Genomic DNA, 19,953 nt, shown 5'->3' on the forward strand with positions numbered 1-19,953 from the left:
CTTTGTTACAAAACTCTTAATACAGTCTCCTTGGTTTTATGCAACTCACCTTTAATTCCACATGTTTCTTGTATCAGGTGTCATGTTCCAGGGGAAAAGTAAGGGATCTGAATTTCTTAGGTACTTTGTCACTGAACAAAAGTCTCTGACTGTTAGAAGAATTGGAATTCTTGTAGCAAAGAATTCCAAAACCTTTGGAATTAAGTTCTATGATCATATATAAAATGTAACCGTATGATTATTTCTGAAGATGAAGATTAATCTATAAATCTCTATTATCTTCTGCTCATTTTCTGTGAGTGTTTAACATGCTGGAGAAAATAAGATCATAGAATAGCATTAAAATATATACCATACCATTTTCAAGTTTGCTTTTTGGGTGTGGTCCACTAAATGCCAAAAATTTTCCTGGAATAATCCAGTTGAAGTCACCATTTTCCACTCGCTATAAAAGTTCCAGAAGAGAAAGAGAAAAGCCTTTTAATATCTGTATGTACTAAGTTAAAAAATTTACTCATGATTTGATTTTATTTTACTTTTTACTATGTTCTTGCTGTATTAAAACAAAACACTTCAAATATAATTAGCTGGTTTACCTACATGGAACAAACAAACTAACTATAAGCTGCTTCTCTGAAATCTCTTAATAAAATGAAATGCAAAAAAATTTGCTGAAGTTTTCCAATAGGAGAAGAAAGATCGTACAGAAGATATTTCTTCTTTAGAGGGTTCAGCATTTTAATACACCTACTTATAACAACACTAACAAGCACCAACATTCTTGTATGTTTTCATCAAAGAATACGGAAAAATGCTTCCCTGTAAGGGACTGGCTAAATAATCCAATTCACAGAAAACAAAAATCAATTAGCTTTCAAAAACAATTATCCTTTCTCTGTAAGAACTGAAATTTACATATTGTCATAATATCTGATGAGCCAGTAATCACAGAAGCAAGTCAAATAAAAAGAGTAAATAAAAAAAAACTTAAAACCAGTGACGTTTCACATTTCTTGCTCACTTTTAAATGAAAATTTAAAAAAAGCTCTGTAAATTCTGTCACTGCCAAAATTGGAAGGTTCTTTGGAAATACAGAACTGAAGTTCAAAACTGTTGTCTTGTTTTTTTTTTTTATTGAAGAGTGCTTATTCTTCACTTGGCAATGCATCCATTCTCAGCATGACTTTTAAGGACACGGCACTCAGTTCAACTACATTATGAAGCTTGTGTTTTTAGCTTTCAGCTCATCAAAACATTCTAATGAGTGAAAGGTTCTGATAATGCACATTACTGTAATCAATTCACCAACTGTTTGCTTAGCTAAGCTCATTAGGCTTGCTCTAAATGCCCTCACACAGTGAAAACTCCTGGAAGTTAACAAGGTTGTGTAAGGACTAGTGAACCGATCTTACCGCCAAGTCAGGACTCCTCACCCCCCCGATTTGTATCACAGACTGCAATCTCAACATTGCAGCACGTCTATCCCCTTTAAGGAAGAAGTTCTGTTCAATAAGTAAAAAGTATTTTTGTATTTGTCTTACCAGTTTTTTTTTGTGAATGAAGTAATTTTATACAGTTACATGGGTTATTGTGAATAAATTTTAATCAACCTGAACTACAGATATGTATGCATATATACTCAACACTACATGCAAATAACATTAGTATTAAAAAAAAAAAAAAAGAGAACTTGAGTATTTTAAATCTACTCCAACAAAAGGGGAATTAGCTGCCTTCATAATGTAGTAAGATGAAAGAACTATAAATGTGAAATAGAATTTCCTTTAGCCTTCTCCCTTTAAGTCTTATGCAACTTTTCTCCACATAATTACACATTTGAAGACCTAACACAGCAAAAACCTCAAACATTTAAAGTTTTAGAAATATAGCACAGAAGATATCTGAACATACAAAGCTGACCACAATGTGTAAAATAATAGATGACATACCAAAAAATGGACAAAAAATTAAAGATGATTCCAGGTTCCTGCTTTTTAAACTCAGACAGTGGGCAGCATACTTTAAATATCATTCACACATACATACTTTTCACAAACTAAGAAAATGTAAAGCATTAAACAGGATAATGAGATAGCTTTAGTCAATTATTTTAATACTTTTCCAGGCAGATTAATGCCTACTATATATACAGAATCCTAAGAATTCCCAACCATCATTTCTTTTTAGAACAAACGTTTTCCTTTTGTACATAGAGTAAGCAAAAAAGCAACAATTTCTTACTTGAAATTTTAGTCACTGCTCATTTAATTTTGGTAATTCAAAAAGGTTATACCAATTTCTCAATCTAATCATTATGGAACATTACAGTATACAGAAATCTTTCTACAACTGCTTTTAATTTTTGTGAATAGTTATATGTTATAGTGTGCCTATTGCAGCCAACATCTACTGTATAGACTGTGTTGTTAATTAAGTTTTTCTACTGTTTATTCCTCTCCTGACTTTGCCTTCTTTTTTGAAGCATTTCCTATAGCTGGATTTCAGATAGGTACTGTCACCCATATCTTCTTGCTTATAAAGCAAAATAGTTATTTATCAAATGTTAGAGATTTAAGAACAATTATCCCTAAAACTTGCTTGATATTAGAAATATTTAACAAGATAATAAATTTTTAAATGGACGTTTTCAGACTAAGCAAATTTATTCTCATTATTTCTGAAAAGTTTTCTGAAAATTGCAATGGAGGGGCTGGGTGGAAGAATACTGGCTACCAGAAAGTAACATGACTCTAAAAAGATAGTTTAATATATATTCAAATGCTTAGAACACCTCCAATTTAAATATCTTTCTCCTTAACTAATGCAACTGCAGGAACTTCAGGGAGTTCCAAAGTCAAGGTCCAGTACAACTACATGTCTGTCACTGACTTCAGTAAAAACCCTTTCCCCTCCTTTGAGTGTGGGAAAGGGTAGGCAAAGATCATGCAACTATTCTGGACCAGATGTATATACACCTTCTGTGCCTGTGATTTCCTCTGTACACAGCTCACTTCACAGGTGCAGCATGGGCATATTTATTTTAAAGGTTCTCTGCAGTAATACAGCCTGAGATAACTGTCTACTACTAGCAGATAAAGGCACGTATTTTACAGAACAAAACCCTAGAAGCATCTAAAGTCATTCAGAGTATCTATTCTTAAATTGTAAGAAGGCTGGCAGAACAATAAATGACATCTGTCAGCTTTCTAGGACTTCATTAGGGAAATATTTTGGATGTATTCTCATTACTGGAATCCCAATATAATGCATCTTTAATAAAAAAGCTCAAAATGTGCTTAATCTATGGGGCTATAAAAAATGTATCATATATTTGGGAAAAAGAGCATCTCATGAAGCAGCTCAATGAGTGTTGGCAGAAAACACAGATTCTGTGGGTCACCTGAGAGATCTTGGATCATATCCTGGCAGAAGGTTGGGAAAGAATGAAAGAGGTCCCATAAGCCAAAAAGGCTGTGAGAAAGCAGTAGACTTATGTGACGCACTGAAATTGCAAAGATATTCATCCTGCATGTTTTTCCACATACAGCATACATGTTTGGATGCACATACCTTACATATGAACACTGGGTTTTACTTGAATTAAAATGTGTTTCCAGTATGTTTTAAGCTGTGGGTTACTGTATCTTCTAACTTATTTTAGGTAAACCAAACACATTCAACTCATTATTAAATGTACAAACCTCATAGTGTTCATATTCATCCACATCAAATGTCTTAAAGTCAAAAAATCCATGCTGCAAAGCCTAAAAGGTAACAAGGTGTCAGTTTATATGATATATAATCTCATTTTATAATACTGTTTTTGAGAATTGAAACTAAATCACTAAATGTTTGTGCTTTTGGCTGGTTGAAGCCTCTATGTTAAGACAACATTACATTTTACACAGATTAACAACACAGACAACAAAAACTCCAACATCACTAAAGCATGTCAGGCTCATTATTTCTTCTTCAAAGACATCACAACGAGACATAAGGTTGTTGCATATCACTTAAATCATTAAATTGATTCTTCCCACCCCATTATGTATGTTTTCTTCTGTGAGGCAGATGACAAATTAAAAACCAATTCCCTTTTTGTCATACATTGCTTCAATGATTTCTATGATGAATATGTTTTTATGCAGTTGGGCAGAATGAAATTTAGAACATTAAGAGTTTATTGATGTTTCTATACTTAATACGATACTCTGATTTTATCACCATAATACCCAGGCAAAATGGCATATACAGAATACAGTACTGTGTATAACTTGTATTTTATGATTTTCTTTAATAAACATTTCACTGACAGAATGAAGTTCACTAGACCACATTAGACAGTATTTATTACAGCACTGAAAGAAGTCATGTTTTGTATGTGATTACTGTAATATTATTAAATATGCCAATTTTGTACTAAAGATTTGTGTATAATAGCATATTAAAAACAATTCTATGAATAAGTTAATTCGTAGCCCAAATTCCTTCCAAGGAATAGGTGGAAGAGTTCTGGAGCATATATTTATACTGAATCTGCTGCATTCTGGGAAGTATAGATATTATACAACATTCTACAATTAAGGTGTGATAAAAAGCACACCACATATCTATGATTCAAAACCCGATAATCATCAGTCTGCCATTATTTGCTACATATAGAGCACCTTTTTTAAGACAAAACAAAAATAGCTTTGTTATAGACCACATAGGCTCAATGATTGGACCTGTGATTTAACCTACGATATCGATAGGTTTGTCTGATTTTGAAAAACGTATTTAAGTTAAGCATGGTTGACTGGCTGCACTCCAGAATTTGTATGCTCCCTGAATTTCACGTATATGATATATGTGCACACAAACACGAAATTTACCCAAGTAGACTAAGATTTTACTTTAGATTAAGGCATACGGTTTCTGCTCAAAGTGTTTTTACCTCTGTAGATGAACTGGACAAAAAAATCAACAATAAATTTCATGGGAACAAAGGAGGAAAGACAGATTCTCAAAGTCCTTTTGACGTGTTTGTTGCAGATAAATTACAGTGATTGCACTGACTGCTTCACAGAGCTTCAGGATCCGTAAAATGCCACACAAATTGGAGTCTTGCTGTTAACTGACAGCTCTTTTCCCACCCACACAGAACTAAAAATATTAAGCTTGATCTCTCTTTTTAAAATTTTAAAGAAACACTTGCTTTGCCATACTTTTAAGAATTACAAATAGTCCATACAGTGTCTGTATAGAACTGTTCATATAGCCTGCTCCTTTCATCAATATCACTAGGAAGTGGTAAACGAAATTTCATCTTTGCTTACAGTATGAAGTATATACTATAACACACAGTTGCCAATTGAGATGTGATATAATATTTTTTAAAAAGCAATATTGGAGCCTAATATTCCCCAGGACCAGGACTGTTGAAAGCGACACATCAAAACACTAGATACAGTAGTTTTCATTCTTAAACAATTCTGAAAAGATTAGTTCAAACACTGAACAGAGCATTTTGAGGGAAAGTTGGGGCCAACCAAGTACATGCAAAAACTGCTCAGATTAAATCACAGTATACCTAGGTGTCTGTCTCGCTTGACTTCATCAACCTATGTTATTCCCTTTTACCAACGGTTATAAATGATCTATTAGCAGATCTAGTGCACTGCCTTGCACTGTTAAGAACTACCCCCAGCCAGGCCTGGTGTGTTTGCACATTCCAATTCGGAAGATGAAGTTCAGAAAGCTGTCAAAGCCCAGGCCAGCCAGGGAAAAGCGTAACATTCTTCCACTGTCACTACTCTAGCACAGTCCTCAGTAACTTAGGCTTCACGACAGCATACTACTCATTCACACACATTCTGCTTTGAAACCAGATTTTCTATTGTATTTTCACAGTATTTTCCTTCATGTTTTAAAAGTTAATTTAAATCTGTTTTGCTAAGGAAAAGTGTTATTACCTTATTTACTCCCTGTAAACAGTCCAAGATTGTAAGATTGTACGTGCAGTTCCCAAATGAAGCATCCCTAAAGATTTAATACAAATGAATTTAATATACACAGAATTATGTTAAGAACTCATGGAAAGGCAACACACAACATACTATATTCAGGTTATTCAATCCTCTCTGAGAACTCTGAATTAAAGTACAAAGAAGACATCTTCTTAGAAGCTTATTTATGCTAAAGCACTCCCCTACCAAAGATGTAGTTCAGTGTAAATGCAGTTAGGTACTGCAAATTATTTTAAATGCATATGTCACATCAGCTCACTACATATTCTTTACCAAATGCTGTCCTGGAACAGGAAGTTTTGCATCCTCTCTCAATTGTGTAATGATAGTATCAAACAAAGCAAAACTTACTTTAATCATTATTCCAAGTCTTAATTGAGTTACACTAACAGGGAAAGGCAAATAGACTACTAGTTTGTACTTCATTTACAGGATCTCATTTTGATGCCTGATTACAGATGTGATTAAAAGTTATCCAGATATAATTAAATTTAAAATTATTTAACTTCAGTTCTGCCACTATGAAAATAAAAAATTTCTCTTTAAAAGATGACAGAATACCCCAAAGCAAAACATATTCAAGTGGTAAGAGACACCAACATAAAAGCAAACGCCACCACCAAAAAACCAACAACAACAAATGCATTGTAGAAAAAAGAAAAAGTCCTTTTCAAAGTGTGTTTCAGACCAGTTTGCATTTTAACAAAATTCTGCCTGGGCAGATTATTTCCTAATCACTCATTACAGAAATATTTTATATTTTTGCTCTAAGATATTTTATCCAGAGTGCTAAGAATCGCAATTTATCAGAATAGCAATATTTTAGATTTCAACTATATACATCTTTAATCTATAATTGATCAAAAATTTCAATCTTTCATTGAAAACTCTCCTTTTTTCATAGTCTACTTAGCTGTAAGTAGTATGAAATTTTCTGTATTGATATGGTCCTTCAATCCCAATTACTTTAAGAATAGACTATTCCCACCCATTCTTTAAGAGGAGAATAAGTACAGCAGTTTCCAGCAAGCAGTGTTCATAGAAAATGTATTTAAGAAAATTAATAGCTACAATTCTGGTAGTGTCATATTGTAGGCAGGCTACTCTAGAAAAGCTTTCAAGTTATTAGATTACTAAAAAATACTTAGCCACAATTTTTACAATGTGAAATTCAATATCCAAATCCAACAAATATTTTTTTCAAAATGAATAGCCATAAAGTATTTTCATTACATTAGATAAGCAGAACATACCAAAGATGTAAAATATAAACTTCACAGACAATATATTTTTGACAGGGGAAAGTTGAGTAACAGATCATTTAAGCACAAAATTATTTTAGCAAACAAAAAGGTCTTCTGAGCAAAAAAATCTTAAGGCTCCAATGAGAACACATACATAGCAGAAAATCTTTAAAAGCTGTAACAGTTTTCTGAAGGAGTTGACAGAAAAAACAAGACCTAAAACACAAAATGCAAACCACAAAGTCAAGTATTTAGAGAAATATGAATGGAAGATATGATTGTAGCAGATGTGTTCTATATTACATGTTATTTTGCTATAACAAGAATCAATTTTTATTTTATTTACGTAACTATTTCAAGTCCTAAGGCACCTGATACTGCAGTACATAAAATACTTGGAAAAAAAAGTCACATAATCTCTAATCCATTAATAAGTGTTATGAGAGCAAGAGAGAGAAGGTAGAGGAAAGAAGGCAGGACGACATTGAACTTGACCTATGTCAAGTCAGATGTACAAGATAAGCCTATCACAATTCCAAGGTGTACAGTATTCTTAGCTCCAGTTCCCACAGACAGCTAATACCAGTGGAGTACACAAGGATGCTGCCAACTAACATATATTGCCTACATCATCCATGCCTCAAACATCTCATTTCTGTTGCTGTGCACCTAACCATTAAAGAAAGTAGCTCTGCTGACACTTGTCATCCACACACAGTGAAATAACAGAGAGACTGAAAGCTAGGAAAATTCCAAGCAGGCAAAGTTTTAGAATGAACAAATAAAAAGCTGTTTAAACCTAATTCCAAATTCCCGGAGTGTCAAAGAATAGCAGTATTCTAACATTTTTTTTAAAGAAATGTAACACACTGAGTTATCATCTGAAAATCTCGCACACCCATCTACCTTTTGTGGCAGAATGCGATAACGTAACCATATGAAACCATAAACAAACAGTAGATATGAATGACAGTGCAGCATGGTAGTGAAATAACACCTGGAATTGGTGGCTTAATATTACCTAATGCTTTAAGGGAAAGCACAATGTCTGATGAACCGTGGCAAATGCTGAGCACATTATCTCAGACCTTGCCATAATCTCTCTCTTTCTCTCCCTCTGCCCCTCAAGTATCTTCTGGTAAGAAAACACACGCAAATCATAAAAGTTCCTTCTATCGTAATTTGGAAAACAAGAAAATGTAACAAAATCTATGCAATTTTTTTCCTTAAATCCATAGACATTTTTATTTTAGCACTCCCAATCCTTTTCAAGGTAAATGCAGAAGTATATGTACTTTTTCTTTTCTAGCTTTCAAAAGCATAACTGGCTCATTAGAATCAATTCCAGATGCAATCCTCTTTCTGAAACTTTACTGGTTTATGCTCCAGAATTTTAAGCTAAACTATCTAAAAGCATTAAATTTTAGGTATAAGAACAAAGAAATTAATCTGGCAGAAGTTTTATGTATAATCCATGAAGACTCTGCATGCTGGATCCACTGATATAGTAGAGTGATATATCTGAACTACAGGTGAGGCAAGTGCTGTGGACTCAGTATTAGGAGATAAATCCCAAGTTACTGGTTTCAGAACACACAGCAAGCAACAAAATGCACTTTACAGAACTCTTAAAATATTAAAACAATATTTTTGAAAGTCGTTTTTTTATGAAGCAAAATCACTCCGTGCTCGTGAAGTGACATTTTTTATAGTTAATCTTACTATCAAATAGATGATTTCATATTATTCCAGAGAAGTGTTAGTATTCCTTTAGAGTTTAGTCAAAAAGCATTTTGCAGAAGTATTAGAGAGGACAGATCCTAAATGCTGATCTTACTGCCAACTACATGCCTAGAAAGACCTTGAAACACTCAAAAGGCAAAGATTATTAGTTTATTGTGACCAGATTTCCTGAATGTTTCAAATAAATCTTTTTGTTTAGAGGGAGTTGTATAGGGTATTTCAAGTCACTAATTATTTAGATTTTCTCTTTGTTAAAGGCAAAACCAAAGCAAATCTCGCCCCAAGTCACGCTGAGGCCGTTATCAAGTTCTTTTTCTATCCCAGAGAAATCAGTCAGAAGTCATGTCAAATCAACAACATTTTTGGAAATATTTAAAAAACAAATTTGATCTTATTTTCTGAATCCTCCTGAATGAATGCATTTACTGGAGAAAATGAAGTAATTTAAAATTAATGCATAACAGCTAGTTTGATTTCATCGTTCTTCAGATTAAGCCATCTTCCTATTGATTTTGAATGAATTTCCAGATCATGGATAAGAACATTGGATGCTGTCAGAACTAGTACTAACCTTTACAAAAATCCCATTAGAAATACAGCTATTTTCATACCTCACTGACTGGAGAAATCTATATATCACTAGATCTATGAGCATGCATTTTCTTTCTACTAATGACAGATGTATTGCAAAAGTTTTAGAGCAATAATTAAAAATACTAATTTAACCTTGTATAAAATGCAATAGATTCTGAATGGGCCACACTTTGTACCACAGTTAAAACAAATGCAAGCACTAAGTTATGAGGAAGAGCACAGTAAAGAAAAGATACCTTTGCTAACCTTGAAGAAACATAATTTTAATTCCAGACATGCTTCCTACTTAAAAATATTCATCTCCTTTGTCCACTGTACACAGTCAGCATCCTATCCTACAGAAAACTAATGTATGTGCTTATGTTTAAGACAGTAGTAATTTTTAACTTACTGGGACTACTTATGTGTATACAAAAACATTTAAGTGATTTTTACTGGTGGAAACCATGCTTTTTGTTCAACTCAGAACTCTATGTTTGAAAAAGCATAGAAGAGAAAGGAAGACCTCATTTCATATCAGAATAATAGAATAGGGCACATACAGACATCTCCTGCACAGTTTTACAGTGTGGCTGCTCTGAGTTCTGTTGCTGATCACATGTTTCACTACAGTATTCTTCTAGTCTTTCATGGCCAATTGCATAACCGCCTTGATTTTCAAACAGTGTTTTACCAACTATTACCTGATAGTACGCTATTTGCTTTCAAAATTAGAAAAAAAATGTGAATATTTTTGAGATACAGATGTAGTATGAATTTGAGCCAGCATTACAGAGCTGCAAATCCCACATCCGATTTCACAGTTACTGTCACTGACCTCAATACTGCATAACGCTTTCCCTTTCAGCAAACCTCTAAACACTATCAATAAAAAAATAGCTTCTTTCCCCAGCACTTACCAGTAAAGAAACAAAACCCAAAAGCTACTAATCCGGCTCTGAAATTCATGTCACATCTAGAGACTGAACACAATAATACTAAAATAAATGTTTTTTTCTCTTTAATATAAAGTCAATACAGAATAGTGTGAGATAAAGATCTAAAACTTAGTTTCACAATAGGAAACTGGTATTTGTGATGATTTAAAATGGTGTTAGCACCATTTTCTTAAATGGAAGTGAGAAGACACAGTACAAGATCTTCAAGAGACTAGAGCATCACCAAGTGACAGGGAATCAGCCAAAAATGAAATTAAAGTGTCTCAAAGACATTAGTTCCTTACCCTCCTGCTTTCTTTAGTTTTTCTGTTCTAAAAACAAACCCCCAAAATTTCCATGCATCTTGTAATATGGGTATTCTGATTTCCTTCTACCCCTGAACCGTATTTGCTGAAGCTGTCTTTAAATGAAATACCAGCTGAAGATCTAAGCCGATTATGGCTTTTTGAGGTCACTGAGCTAGATGAAAGCAGATCAGTTTCCCAGTGATCAGTTCATGTAAACATAACTCAGTACTTCATAAAGAATCTGATAATCCTGCAGCTTCTACCTCTACCAGCAATTGAAAGTTGTCTATTTTTTTTGCTAAATAGAAGACACTTCAGATATCAAATCAGTGAACTTGTTAAATAGTCTACCTGTAACATCTGACAGATCACTGCTCACTGATAAACTCCTGAACTTGAAACTATTAAGGGAGACCTATACTACAGAAGTCATATAATATCTAAATTCCAGGCTCCGAGAATAAATTCAAGTCAATAAGTACTGAACATCAATGATTAATACCTCAAATTATTTCCTTCCTAGACCTTAGAACAGGAGAGAAGAGGTAAGAAGAGGTAACATTTGGGTTATGTTTTTCAATGTACATAAGAGTCATTTTAGTCCAAGACACTAAAGATGTGGAAGGAGCGCAAACTTTCTTATAGCACCAATTTGCTTTTTCACAGTATAGCCTGATGCCAAGCAGATATACTACCTAAGGCAGTGCTACTAATTCCAGCACAGATTCATTTGCTTGAGCCTCTCTGTACCATGCTATATTTTGCACCAGAGATGTCTCAAATGTCGTAGAATGGACAGGAAGAGAAAATAATCTCAAAGGCCTTGGAAAACCAGGGAAGGAGGTATCAATGATTTCTTCCCCATTCCTAGTTAATCTAGATTGTGTCATTGCAGGCCCTCATCGATCTACCTGCCCTTCTCTCAGCCCCAGTAATTCTTAAATTCCTTATGTATCTATTCCAGCCTCTTCCTATGAATTCAGCTCCCAAATATCCCCTCCCTATTAGACTCCCCATTTCTTACATTCCTATCTTGTCAGAATCCTTCAGTTTATCTCTATGGGAGGTAAGACAAAGAGAAGTAAGGAAATTGATTACACAGCCTTCTCTCCAGGCAGGACAAACTATACCACAGGTGTAGTGTATATAGAATCTGCTTAGGCTCTAATCCAGTCCCAAGACCTGACATAGTCCAAAGCAGCTCCAAAAGGAAAAACTTAAGTGATTTCCAGCCCCATTGTCATATCAGAAAGAATGCTGAAGAAATCAAGATGTTTGTTTCATTCTTCTAGCAAAATAACACTAACTCTTCTTACTCATAACACTCTATTCCTTCTAGGAACAGCAAGGCTCTCCTCAAGATTGGCTCCCTCCCATCCTCTAAAATAGCTAAAGTTTTGTGTTAAAAACAAACAAACAAACAAACAAACAAGAAAAAAATCTCAGAGCATACCAAAACACATCCACACTACAGGAAACCCACCACAAAAATCCCACAACCTCCCAAAAAGCTTTTGTTTTCAGCCAATCATTTTTCTCCTAGCAACCCAGGGTTTGAAACACATGGACAAAGACTGCAGAGGAGTTACATGTCAGAAGTCTGCCTACTCTATACATTAATTGCCCTTTTCTCCTGAAGCTGACCAACAGAATGAAGTTATTATTACTTTTGTAATCATTTTCACAATCCACACTGCAAAAACTGAGTAGTCCCTTTGCTGGACATGGCCTTCTTCAATGTTTTCAGTTAGTATTCTCTCTCCTGGGAAACATGAAATGCCCTCTGCATATAATACAAAGTTGTCTTCAGAAAGTCTTATTGCTTCTTGTATTTTTTGACCCCTCCTTTGCTGATCTCAGAGTAGCTAACTGTTCTATTTCAGAATAGAATTTTATGAATATGAACTACAATGACTTGCTTTGAATAACTATTTAACACTTAATAGTTTCATGTCATTAAATTTGTTACTGTGGTTTTTATCAGCCTCACAAGAAATCACAGAGCAAATTACTTTCACTACTCCCTACGTGTCAAGCAGAACCAGCATTTTTTTATTATTATCACTAATATTATCATCATCATTATTATTATAAGGAATTGGTTACAAGGTGAAGGTCTGTATAGCCTTTGGTTTGAGCAAAGAGGGTCATATGAGACTGTTCTGCAAGAACACTATTCCTCCCAAGCTTTCTGTCTTACAGTTTTGGGGTCTAACAACTAAGGTTCTTTACTTTGTCAGAACCTCTTTCTTACAGAACTTAATCTTGACTTTGGTGGTGAAGAAAGGAACCTAGAGACATAGCAATTTACCATAATTCCAAACAGTAAATTTCTTTAATTGGTGAACAAGATACAACTATTCTCAGGTAATGTACATCCTTCACTACTAAGAGTTTTGCCTTTTAAGCAAGTTTTGAATAAACTAAGCTTAAGATTCTGAAAGTTTTGTCACTTTAGTATTAAAAGCTCTTATATGAAAGAAATACTCCTACTAAAGTTGAACCACTGAGAATGTGATATGAAAGGAAGAGTCAGGTTTTTTTAGAATCCACTAAAATGCTACATAGTAATGCCTGTAAGGAAGGGAAAATTGCAGGGAAATATTTCCCTTGTTGCTTCTCCAAAATGATAAGGAGACAGAAGAATGTATTGTCAGTTTCTGTGCTCAGAATAATACAGTTTGCTTCAAATAACTTCTTGCAGCAATTCTCCAACAGCTGAACCTTCTGTAAATGGAAAGGACCAACGTAATTATTTCAAACTGGGAGAAGGTCAGGAACCAAAGAATTTAAAAGGTGGAGAAAACTACACATTATTCTTCAATTTAGATCATCACTCCTCTATTTTATATAGAATTTGGAGATGTTAAAAACACTGATATTTAAAATAACATCTTTTAATGCATTGTACCAAGTATCTTTTATAATTAGCTGGAAAAAAAAATATGGTTATCAATAGCTCAGTGAACTTCTTGGGCTTTGGAGAGCTATCCATGACCAGGTCAATGTATAAACTCTCTGCCAATAAAAGCTATCATTGATTTGATATCTTTTTTAGAATGATGTGTTCAATGGTTTAAGATATCATAGTCAAACTGGTCTTTACATCCAAATCTACCAACCCAACAGTTTATACTGTATCTGGCTCCTGCACAAGCTATGAGAAAAGAGACAATATGATCTTCCTTTGCTGAGTGGCTGTAGAATCAGGTGAATTTGATATAGACAAGGTAGGTCTACATTTACAAATGAACTGGCTGACTGTGAACACTATTTCTAAAATGCTGACTCCCCTAAAAAAGAGGATATTGATCTTCTTGAAGTTGCCTTTTATTACCAGTGTTTGCATAGGAATAGTGTGAGGTATTCATGAAGCACAAGGGCATTTCATTTCTCACACTATGAAAAAAAATTGGAAGTCTTTAATAGATAGTCATGATAGCTAAAACTCCTCAGACTGAAGTCTCAATATGACCTTAGTATGGAGAATAAAGACAGATTGATAGAAATTATCTATGATTCATTGAAAACAGAAAGGCAAAGCAATTTAATTACTTGAACATAAGTACTTGTTCTGTAGAATAGAGAAAATATAACAGCACAAACCCCCCTTCATTCATTTAAGTCTAGTTAGGTACTAGGTAATTTAAAAGATCTGAATGACTTCCAAATTGCAAAACATGATACATGGTAAAGAAAAGTTTAATTGCTAAATCAGAAACATTTTAAGAACTATTTTCAAAACCTGACAATTTGCAAGACTGCAAGTCTTACTTAAATCAATCTAAATGGCTTTGTTATTCCAACAGAATTAAAAAATATTTTTTCCTGGAGATCAGTCATTTTGATACAATGTCTGTATCAGACATGAAACCTTTTTCTGGGAAGTCAATCTGAAAAATTTATATTTAGCAAGTTCCAACCAAAAAAACCAAAGTTAGGCCCATTTCTCATGTTCACATACCTAAATGGAAGATATGGTGGATTAGATCCCAACAAAAGCGTTCTGTAAGCTTCTTCTGGGGTTTTCTTCAAGTATATTACCTAAAAGGGATGGTGAGAGACGAAAAAAGATAAGCCTTGAGCCTGAAAAGTCATTAACCACATGTAAGCTTCCCCCAGCCCCTAAATTTCTAAGAATGTACACTGTACTCCTTCATGACCAACTCCTATGACACTTATAGGTCAGAAAAGACATACAAAGTAAAAGACTCAGAAATCAACAAAAGTCAACAGAAACTGGGATTTCCATTTTGTGACATTTCCCTCCTTTAAAAAAAAAAAAAATCATATTTCTGCAACTGAGAGATTTTAAAGACAGACTCAACATCATATTAAGATGAAAAATACACATCTGTACTAGCTCTCTGTCCAGTTTCAGATGAGTCAAAATACTATCACAGCAGCTAACAAAGGAAACATTTCTCCACCACAGCTTAATGGAAGATTTTCCGACACAAATGTTTTTTGATTCTTAACTGTCAGTATCAAACTACTAATTTACAAAAATATCCAATTCAACAAGCTGAACCTGTTACTATGAGACCAACATATAGTTAATTTAACAACCTAAGCCAAGGCTCATTCTGCTATCACTGAAGACTATCAGCTGCACTGGCTTAAATAAGAAATTAGAATACAACCATATCTTGTTGCATTTCAATTTGTATTTTTCCAATAAAACTGGTCCTAAAAGAAACCTAACTTGGTATACATATTAAGCAAGTGCATTATTTACCAAAAAAAAAAAAATTATCCAGTTTGGAGTGGCATATTTCATGCACACAAATAGGTTTTGTAAACAAAGTCACACAATTTTTCTGGCCATTTCCCCACTACTCACAACCAGCACCTACATGGCTACCTTTTAGGTCTATATTCAACAGTTAAATGTGTGTAAAGTATTCTAATAAATATTTTCTTAACCAAGACATAGGTTAGATCCTGATCTGAAAGCTTTATTCAATTATTGACCTTGAATACATGAGACTATAGGTAAGTGGTGTTCACTCCCAGAATATTTACTATTTGCTTTATGTCTAAAGTTATATCTCATGTTAATGGGAATCAGTATTCTGTAAGGCGTCAACATGGTAGGTAGATTTTCTTGCATGTCTTCCAAGTGTGAACAAGGCACACAGAAAAGATAAGGACTAAAAAAGAATAACAAAAATTTGACTCAAGTAAAACAGTCTGAAAGCTCTTTGACATGACACAATGAAAAGAGGGTCCACAATCACCTCTGGTTTTCAACTACCACCCATTTCACTGCTTTGAACAAGTGGTCTAATTTTGGACCAAAATCCTCTACACAAACTGATTTGCCTTCAATTGATCAATTCTCTGACATGGAGTTGTATTTCAGTCTCAGTCTCTAGTGTTGCTGCTCCACTCATCATGGTGACACCGATAGAATGGATCAGTATAACCAGCACCCAAAAAGAGGAATAAATGCCACTTATCTTCAAATATTAAATCTTAATACTGCAGCAGTGTCAACATTGCTGTTTCATTTAGCAAAAGTGCCCAAATTACATATTTCTCAAAATTAATGTCCTTGCATTTGACTGAATTTCCATATTCTCCCCTTCTTAATCTCTGAAAGCAATGCATCCTTTCCACCATCAAAACAGACCACAATTTCTACAGGAATACCATCCCATTTATTCTCTGTTACCAGAACAACTGTTTCTAACTCAATTATTGGATTCTTCATTGTTGAGGTCAAACCAGTGATTACTAATATTGGAACAGATTGAGAGATTTACTTAATGGATATACGTATTTACTTAATTTAAAAAGAAGAGGGGCCCATTTCTTTTTAAGCTGTAACAGTCTGTCTACAGCAATGATTGCTAACTAATGGCACCAACTTCATGTTTTCAACCCCTGCAGCACAACAATGTCATTCTGCTTTTACATTCATTTGTAAAAGATTCTGTTAGTCTGTGAAAGAAGTCTCCTTTATATTTCCTTTATAGTCTCCCTCACCACAAAGGTTTTACATTTAAGAACAATGCATCCTGTGCAAGAGATTTCAGTGGAGGGTGTATTTCAGATAAAAATACTGATTTTATTCATGTCAATTAATGTTAATAATGATATTAATTAGCTTCAGTTTAAAGCCTAAGTTCTTTCTTATAGTCAAAAGATCCTTAGAAGGTAGCTCAGAGAACTTCAGGGAAAGATGAGTTTCCATCTTACACGGTTAGGGAGTCAGAAACCGGAAGTAGGGGGAAATTTGTATTATATGAATGTTTTCCCAACACTGCAGTTTTTATTTCACAGAAGTTATGGTACTTCAGAGCTGTCTCTACTCAGACATGTACACATGTTTTGAACCAAACAGTGCTAGTTGTCTGTCCACAGAGTTCATAATAAAGACACCAGGATGGAAACAGAAAAAAAGATATTAATACAAAAGGAAGAAGGAAAGAAACACTGAACAGAGCTCCTGAAAAAACACAAGTATCACAGATGTCAAGAATAATACAGTAGCTGAAGCAGTAGTGTGATATGCTTAGATTACAAGAGCACAAGCCCTTCAAGTTTCAGGGAGGGCTGAGAAGTCTAGTTTGTATTTTTAAATTAGGGGAAAAGTTTCCTGCAAGCAAGTGACTGAACATGCTGCAGTAGTTCACTATTACCCAGTCATTTGCTCTGATAAAATTACAAACTTTAAGAACTCAACAGCTTTTTTACCTTATTGGCATTACAGAAGTCTAATAAGAGCTATTACTACCAAAATATACACCTAAAGTAACTGTGAGAAAGAAATATGACCAGTCCATCTGCTATCTAGGAGGAAAGCAGGAAAAAGCTCACTGAATCTATTTTCAGTTTGTCATAGTATGAAAGCATTAGGTTTCACCAGAACTGTTCAAAAGTCAGATTTTGGTCCACTAATCACATTTTGGTGTTTGAAGAATTGCAAGAGAGCACTACTACTTGCCTTCTACAAGGGTAGAATTAAAGCTCTAGGTTTACCAGGAGGAGCAAATGTCATATATATAGGTTCTCTCTTCTCCCTGCCTCATTTCTCTAGAAGTACAAGAGCAGTCACTGGTACAAACAGGCTAGTATTTCTCCTGTTGTTCTCCCCCTACAGAATTCAAACCTTACTAGATACCAGAGTACACAACCAGGTGAGTGTTCCTTGGTTTCCAAACAGAAAAGAACAGTAACAAATACCTTAAGAATATGGAAAGAGGGACCCAACCCCCAACTCATGCATGTTATCAGACAGGAAAAAATGCACTCTTCTTCACAACTTCTCCAAGAATTAATTCTCTGATGACAAGTGGAGAGTCCATGTGATCAATTCAGTTAAACCTACTCTCTCTCACCCCTTCCCCCCAGAAATTACTAGGGACAAATGGAGTAAAACCAGGCTACTTTAGCTTTGGTATGCATGAAAGTACTTATAATATTATTTTGAAACAATTTTTGAAAATTACTTTTTTCTTTTAAAATTAACTATTGTGGTAGACTACATAACAATATCCAAACTAAAATAAGTCTCCAAACAGATGAAGGGAAAAGCAAAGACATACTAGCTTCAGATTATTCTCTGTGGTGCTTGGTAAGACTTTGTAAAACCTAGTAGCACCCTGTTTTTGACATCACTGAACACTCTGCATTGTAGTCTTGGCCATTTAGAAGAAAACCTGAACTTCCCTGTAAGATCAGAGAAGTCTGCATGTTCTTCTGTTCTTGTAACACTTTAAATATTTTTTTTCTTCTTAATCTCAATTTTATGACAGAAGTGATCTTTGCAGAATTCTTAAGAGCAAGGACAATAATTTAGAAATTGGACACTATTAGCCCAAATGTATTGAAAGTCCACTATAAAACCTGAAATTTAGAAAACACATCTTACTGAGATGCAATATACAAACAGGCAAGCTATTGCCAATAAAGTTTTAAGACTTAACTTTCACTTAAACTTATGACTCTCTTATTAAAACATTTTAATAGCTATAGGGTATTTCAGTACAAATGTCTAAGAAGCTGTTTAATGGAACAATCTAAGTTGCATAATCAACACTGGAAACCCATTCCTAGAACCTGACCCACTGTTTTCCACGTTTCATTTTACACTTAATGTTTTAACAAGGAAAAACAAAACAAGCCTTCTCAATTAACTTTCACACATTGGTAGACTTCATAGCTATAAGACTTTCTGGTTTCAAAGTGCTTGTATAATCAAAGAAAAGACATAAAATCTAGAAGAGAAATCAAAGAGTACCTATATTTCTGTCACAATTTGGATATTCAAATTGTGATAGATCAAATTGCCAAATACACAGAGTTCTTTTACTACAGAATATGATTAGATTCCATCAGGTCAGGAACCACCCTATCACGTAACCCAAGAGTATACATCTACTGCATCTGATGAACATAGCAATTACAGGTAAAACACTCCTAAAATGCAAATACTATTTCTTGTGTGTGAAATGAATATGCCTGGATTACAAAAGCTAAGATTCTGCTGGTAAAAAACAAAAATCAGATTATTAGATAGATGGTAAATAACTTTTAAGAATAAATAAATATTCATTTTATGCATTAGTATCAATGACTATAGAAGGTGAATGAATCCTATAATGCTTGCAAGTTTAGGAATACACATCTATAGAAATAACTCTGGGATGACATACTACATAATATATTGGAAACCTTTGTGCAAACTGTTTTCCAATGTTATCCTAAATTGAGATGAATTGGAGAGTGACTATAGGGTGTTTTCAACAAGAGAACAAATACTTTTTTGTACTGGTAACAATGTATTAGTAAAGAATTACTCTTGGTATATAATATCTTCAATAATCATAAGATACTTAAAACATCTACTATTCTGACAGGAGAGTAATACCAAATACAGATGCAGCTCACTTGCATATGCTAGCAATTAAGAGATATAAGCAGCTTAAAACAGGCTAGGCAATGGTTAAATGTGCACACAGTTGTGGCACTCTAGTTTACCTTATTGCACACATAAGCTGCTGACTCCTTATGTGATATGCCACCTGATAGCCATTATGGAGTACATACACAGTCACACCACGGTACACATACTGTGTGCTCCCCCTCGACTTTCTTCAGAGGGATTTCTGCTGCCCTCCCCCCCACCCCC

General features: G+C 34.3%; 1 protein-coding gene across 1 annotated transcript in view; it reads right to left on the reverse strand.

The window, feature by feature from the left end:
• CDC14A (cell division cycle 14A) overlaps positions 1–19,953 on the reverse strand; it is a 65,129-nt gene that overhangs the window by 24,032 nt on the left and 21,144 nt on the right. Inside the window, 4 exon segments of the mRNA XM_026853548.1 lie at positions 358–445; positions 3,702–3,764; positions 5,955–6,021; positions 14,779–14,858. Coding sequence (XP_026709349.1) covers positions 358–445; positions 3,702–3,764; positions 5,955–6,021; positions 14,779–14,858 — 298 coding nt within the window.

The sequence above is a fragment of the Athene cunicularia genome (assembly GCF_003259725.1).
Source record: "Athene cunicularia isolate RWA chromosome 8 unlocalized genomic scaffold, athCun1 chr8_part1, whole genome shotgun sequence".
Taxonomy (NCBI): Eukaryota; Metazoa; Chordata; class Aves; order Strigiformes; family Strigidae; genus Athene; species Athene cunicularia.